A 7,178-nucleotide genomic window follows, 5' to 3' on the forward strand; every position below is an offset into this window, starting at 1 on the left:
ACTGACCGAAACGTAAACAGCAGATGTACGAAAGTGACAAAATCATCTTCATACCACAATAAAAATATTTTCATGCGGTTTTATCTCTTTCGAAACACGACAAGAACTAATAAATAAACATATTTTTTCAAAAGGATTATCTACATTAAATTATATCTAAAAGCCATAACAATACAAGTTTATAACCATACATCTCGGTAGATAATAGATTGAGAAATTTAATCAACAAAACTTCGCGGTTTTGGCAAAGCACTAACATAGTATATAAATCAAAGACCTAAAATTCAACTTCATCAGTTGGTAAAATATCATCAACCGGTTCGTGAATTTTGCACTGTGCTAACCAAGAATTGAAGATGTCGGAACAACATGTCGCTGTTGTAAGTTTTGCTGCACTATTTATAACACTATACACTTTATTTTATTGTGTATTTAATACTTATGTTATTGGAAACGTTTTTTTTCAGGTCACTGGAGCCAATAAGGGTATTGGCTTTTCCATTGTCAAAAGCCTCTGCCATAGATTCAACGGCATAGTCTATTTGACGGCTCGCAATGCCAGTAAAGGAGAAATGGCAATATCTGAATTGAACAAGGTGTTTCTATTGACTACATAGTTTCAACGCGAAGCTAACACTAACAAATGATTTAATTTTAAACTGTATTAAAAATTATACATAACGTGTATTCGAGTCGTGATCAAACTATGCAACGATATAAATTTTTTGTTAATTCAATCATTTTATACAGTTTTAACTTTTATTTCAGTTGGGCTATTATCCATTGTTCCATCAGCTGGATATATCAGACGAGCATAGCGTCAAAAGATTCCGAGACTACATCGCCGCAAATCATGGAGGAATTGATATTCTCATCAACAATGCCGGCTTCCAAATATTTGTCAGTTAATATTTAATTCATTAATTAATTGTGTTTTTTAGCTTAACATTGCTATAAAATATATATTTTCAATAAACTTAATATTATTTCAAGTATACGTAATGCTTAAATATACTTAATAATTTTGAAATATTGAATTATGTACTAAATTTATACCATTTATATAAAGTTACAATGTAATATTCACATTTTAGAGACCATACAAGGAACCTTTGGTAGACGTTGCTCTGAAAACAATCCGAGCCAACTACAGAAATTTACGAGACACCTTCAAAGACCTGGTTCCGTTGCTCCGCAACGATGCCAGAGTCATCAACACGTCGAGCGGCTTCGGTCATCTATCTATGGTTCCCGGTGCTAAGATTCGCGCAGCACTGTCCAAACCAAATCTCACCGTCGACGAATTGACCAGACTGATGGATGATTTCATCAGGTATAACAAATACTAATTTATATAAAATTCAAATTAAGATGTGGCTTTCAATAATTTAATTTTAAACATTACAGATCTATCAGAAGCGGCAACAACATTAAAGACGGTTGGGGTGATGATCCATACAAGATATCCAAGGTAGCCATAGCAGCGTTGACTTTCATCCAACAACGAGAGCTGATTAATACAAACGTCAAAGTTAATTGCATCAATCCCGGGTATGTTTTTCAGGATTAATCTTAATGAGATATAATCATTATATGGATTTTTAATGTATGTATTGTTTTTATTGTTGCAGATATGTTAATACGGATATGACTCGCCATATGGGAGTCCTGACACCTGACCAGGGAGCTGAAGTGGCTGTGTATGTAGCGTTGGATGCTCCCAATAGTCTCAAGGGTTCCTTCGTTTGGGCTGATAAATCAGTGATCGATTGGACTGGACCTTTCCCTGATAAATAAAGCATCAAATCAGAAATTAATGATTGGAAAAATTGAAATTGGATTAGAAAATTTGATATTGTATTTACATATGAGAAATAAATTAAATTTTGAATATTAAAAAAAATCTTTTTCCTTTGTTTTTATTGCATACATATGTATTTATCTAATCTATCATTCAAAAAAAAAATTAATTTACTGCAAATACTTACTCACCCAAGAATACATCTTAATCTGAACTACTTTTTTGAAACATCTCACATTACTTTTAAACTTTTTGTAAGCAAAATCTTTATTAAATACATATAGTACATGCAGTGTTTTATCCATTATTATTATCCATCTAAATATATCGAATATTGAAACAGAACAGAATAGAAAATGACAAAATACTTTCTCATGTATTTCAACAAAAGCCAAAGGAATGCAGTTAGTGAAAAACTATTTCAGTTTTCTTGAACCTCGCAATATTATGAATTCATTAGAAGAAAATATTTTAGAAAATTGTTTAAAATTAAGGAAAAAATATCTAGAAATTTTCTCAGATCAATTTGATGACCACTTTATTCAAATAATTTCGTTATTGAAAAACTATTTAATTGAAAACATGACCATAAAACAATTTTCACAATTACGTATCACAAAATACAGTTGTTTAAAAAGTGAATTTTGGGAAGTTTATGTCGTGTTTAAGTTATTTTTTTATAATATTCCGTTTGTTACAGACATTACTAACAAAATAACCAGTAGATTCTATGACAGAATCACTAATAACCATACTAGCACACTTGTGAAGAGTCTCGGTGATTACAACAAAATGTCTATACCCTTCAGGTATAAACACAGATTACCTAAACACAATCTGCTTTAGGTCATCGACTTTAGTGAGTCTTTAATTAATATTATGTATTAGATGTGTTATGAAAATTTATAAGGATTGTAAATAGGTTGTTCAGCTCTTTTTCCTATTATGCTGTAGATTAACATTAGAATAATATAATACTATGATTACTAACCAAATTAAATTAAATTGTAAAATAGAGAATGATCAGTAGATCAGTAGCTATTAAAATAGATATAAGATGTATCGTGAGCATAATTTCGTAATAATAAAAAGCATTTAAAAATAAAAAAATAAATGTTATTTTTTACTTTACCAATAACATTGGCGAGTGTTGAAAGATCTTTCAGTAAATTAAAAATGATTAAAATAAAATTATATATTTTTACTATTGTTTCCACATAAAATAATCAATTTTGATAATTTATTATCTAAAAATATGCATATAAATAAACGTTCCTATGTACATATTATTGTGTGGGACGTTACAATCGACAGTAGTAAATATTTGAGAAAATCATCAAGTTTAAAAAGTAATCTCAGAGACTAGATAAATGAAACTATCAAATAAATAATATTGAAACCTCACAACGAAACGATTTCCATATACAAACACATTGTATTTACTTATTATTGCTTTTTTTCCAAATAATCACGGTGTAAATGTACGATTAAATATTTTAATAACCGATAAAAGTTCACTTTATATGGAAACATGTATTTATGTATAGTGATATACATTTTTTTCTTACAAAAAAATCTTATTATACATACAAATGCCAATATAATTAGTCCAAAAATAAACAAACATTATCTAATGTTTCAAATAAGTTAAAAAATGCCATTTCAAATATATATGTATTTTATATGCATACAAATGCTCATATTGACATATCACAAGTAAAATTTCGAACACTCATAACTAAACTGTTTATGTGAAGACTAAAAACATTCAACAAGCTATTTATATACATATTGACATATCAAAGTGATGATCAGAAGCCTTGGTACTGATTTAATTATGATCCTTAAGTCAATATGATGCCATGAAAACAACTCTTGAAAAGATGTACCTGAAAAATATTACATATTATTACATCGAAATTTCTAAAATATAATACTTCATAAAGAATTCAAGCTATGTATACATAAATATAGATTTAAAATTTAATAATTGACTAAAAATGTGTATATCATAAACATTGAATTGTAAGTTAGTATGGTACTGCGTAGATCTTTTTGACCGTACATGTATATTGGGTCAATAAAATCTCGTGATTGGTATTGTCGAAACTTTGAGTTCTGTTTTCAATTAAAGGTTCACATTGTTTGACCCAATCGAGTGGGTGAAATACGAAATATCGAAAGTGATCGAATCAGAAGGCAAAAAAATAATACAGGAGAAGAAATATAAACAGAGCCGAGGGCGTAGACATTTACGTCACTGTTCTGATGGAAACGTATTGACTTATTTATTGACCTTGATCAGGTTTGACAATCCTTATTGGTTGATCGATTGGTGATTTGGGGGCTCGTACGCGCATTCTCCTCGTAAATAGCCTTCGAATCACTTCATCAAAAGTAATGCCATGCCTGTAATATATAATAGTAAACGTTGTGTTGTTATGAATACAATATATGTAAGTATACAATAAATTATATATAATTGAATTTGACTCCAGTCCTTTTAAGAAATTAAACAATCAATTCTTTATTATATTCGGTCTTAATTTACATCTTCAATTTTCTTATAATTGTACAATTTTCTTATAACAATAATATCCCCTAGAAAATCCGTCTTGTTTCGTGTTGTCATTCGAGGAATTTGGTTTCCTCTATATATGTATGTAGGTATTTTGATATTTTAGGCGATAGGTGTGCCTAACTGTTATTGAGAATCCTTCGAAGAGTTTTACATAATGATTGAGATTTACACTATGGTGAGATTTACATAATCTGATTCCTTTGGTGGCAAGCTATACTCTGGTGATTACTCTTCCAGATTTCAAGAATTACTATAGAGATATCATCGAAGATGTTCACAATAGATATTCTTTATCACAAAGCATACATCTTGCAATAACATTCATAATAATGTTATGCGTAAAATCAACCAGTCATGTCTTAACATGTACATAGATGCAGTATATTTATTCTGGTTTATTTCATGATAAGAGTCCTTGCATTAATAGTCCTTGACTACATATTTATTTATTCAAATTTTACCATAGTGACGTTACAGATTTACTCAAGAGCAGTGGCTCTCAGGCGAAATTTTACCGTGGCCGCACAGGTGACAATGGTGGTCCCATGGAAATGTCTGTTGAATGAAAATTTAATCATTTAATCAAATAAATTAAAGTTACAAAAAAAGTAGATCAATTTATTCATAAAATAAAATAAATTTTAACATTTTGGTATCTATTTATTTAATAATAATGCAAATGGAAATTGCTCAATACTCCTTTCTTCCAATGCAAGCCGCATTGCTGCTTCTAAGTTTGCGTCTGTCAGCTGGTTTCTAAATTTGTTTTTAATAAAGTGCATTACACTGAATGATCTTTCGCAATATACGGTAGTGGGAAAAATAGACAATATTAATAAAGCAATTGTTGCCAAATCTTTATATTGGTTTGTTTCATTGTCAACGTATATTTCCGACCAAAATTTTTGAACCGAAATATTATTAAAATGGTTATTAAGTACTTGATCATGACTAATTTCTAATAATGCATATTTTACGTTAGCCCAGTTAATTAATCTCAATACTGAAAATGATTTTAATCTATTTAGTAGTACTATGAAATTTTCATTTGTCATCATAATAAAAGGGGAAGATACAAAAGAAACAGTTTTTAAAAAATTCAATTCTTCGAACCTTTTATCAAGTTCCAGATTCAGAGATTTAAGACACTCTATTATTTTAAATTTTAATTTTAATTTTGAACTTGTGTCTGTCATCTTATCTATCAAATCACTAACAGAAGATAAAATTGAAAAATTGTCATTTTCAACTTATGTCACAAGGCTTTTCTCTATATTTTTTTGTTTGTCAATGATGAGCATGGTTTCTATTATTGTTAAGTTACGTTTTTGTAGTTTTTAAAATCTATTTAATTTTTTTTAAATATTAGTATTATTTACTATTAAGTCGCTGGTGGCCGCAGTAAAATCCACTAGTGGCCGCACTTGAGAACCACTGCTCTAGAGCATCACTGTTACCAAGGAAAAGTATTCAAAAATAAAATATGAAATCAAAATAAAATACAAAAACAAAAATTAATATGGAAACAAAAATAAAAATAAATAAATCAAAATATGAAAACAAATACTTTTATATGTATGTATATCTAATGTGAAAACATATTTACGATCTCAAATTAAGCAATCCCTCAACCAGGGACGTCACTTCAGCTAGTTATTGGGCAAAAGTTGGCCAATTTGTGGTTGTTTTTTATAAAACCTCTTTTTAAAAGCTTTTGACTGAGATTCTAAACTTGTTCCTGCTGGTATAAACTTTTAGTAATGAATTATCGATTTGATAAAGATAAGTATTTCATTAAATGACATGCATATTCCTGACCTGGTCGAATCTAGTATTTGAGTTGACTGGGAACAGTGAAGCTCAATTCTGCAAGAATTTGAGGATTGTTCACCAATTTGTAGAAATGTTTTCCCAGATATAATTTACATCATGACTAGAGAAAATAAGGTAGGGTGACGTAAAGTACTCCTCAATTTCAAACCAATTTCAAAAATGTGGAAAGTTGTACTACAAAAAAAAAATGAATATGTGTATATGTATATTCCATGTATATATATATTTGAACCAGTTTTTAAAAATTGAAAATTTAGAATCGATGGCTCAAATTTAAAAAATACATTGGAAATTCTTTAAAAATTCAGAGTAATTTTGTTAACGGTAAATATAAAATCTTTTGGATTTTAGTCATTGAATTTTATGATGATACAGTATTGATTAAATAGGTACACATGTGTAAAAATAGTATTTCTTTGAAATATAAAATGAGATAAAAATACTTTAATTCGATTGATCGTGACGTAAAAAACCAAACAGGAAAATTCAAATAGAAAAAGTCGGACTGATTTGTTTTTTTTTTTTTGTTTCTTTGACAAGTTTCGTTGTCATCATTATTTAGATAAGTCAATATACATAAGTATGTAAATGAATTGATCTTCCATATACGTTGTTGTTACGTGTATGATACATTAAAGATTTCTTGCTACTGATCTTTTCTAAGGAGAGTGCAAATATTTTGACAGAATTAAGTGAAGCAAATATGTACACCCTCAATAATAGATCAATTTGTGTTAGTTAAAATCAATAGGGTTTGTCAATGCGAACACAATATTGACACATCGCTATTTTCAAATCTATTTAAATATTTATGACGACTGACTTTAATCGATAAAAATAATAGCGTTAGCAAAATAGTAAACCTGCGTTATTCTTATTGGTCATCTGGATTTTATTTCCTCAATGAAATATCAAGCTAAATTTATTGTATAAAAATTAAAATTCCAACATCAACCATTTAAA

At 28.8% G+C, this 7,178-nt stretch overlaps 1 protein-coding gene across 1 annotated transcript; it reads left to right on the plus strand.

Moving 5' to 3' along the window:
* The first annotated feature begins 206 nt into the window (after positions 1–206).
* Positions 207–1,907, plus strand: LOC143909534 (carbonyl reductase [NADPH] 1-like). Its single transcript, XM_077427575.1, has 6 exons — positions 207–380; positions 468–596; positions 769–900; positions 1,095–1,333; positions 1,408–1,551; positions 1,632–1,907. Exons 1-6 carry the CDS (start codon positions 357–359, stop codon positions 1,795–1,797), a joined length of 834 nt encoding a protein of 277 aa, XP_077283701.1. The 5' UTR covers positions 207–356; the 3' UTR covers positions 1,798–1,907.
* The last annotated feature ends 5,271 nt before the right edge of the window (positions 1,908–7,178 follow it).

Source organism: Arctopsyche grandis, chromosome 1 (genome assembly GCF_051622035.1).
Source record: "Arctopsyche grandis isolate Sample6627 chromosome 1, ASM5162203v2, whole genome shotgun sequence".
NCBI lineage: Eukaryota > Metazoa > Arthropoda > Insecta > Trichoptera > Hydropsychidae > Arctopsyche > Arctopsyche grandis.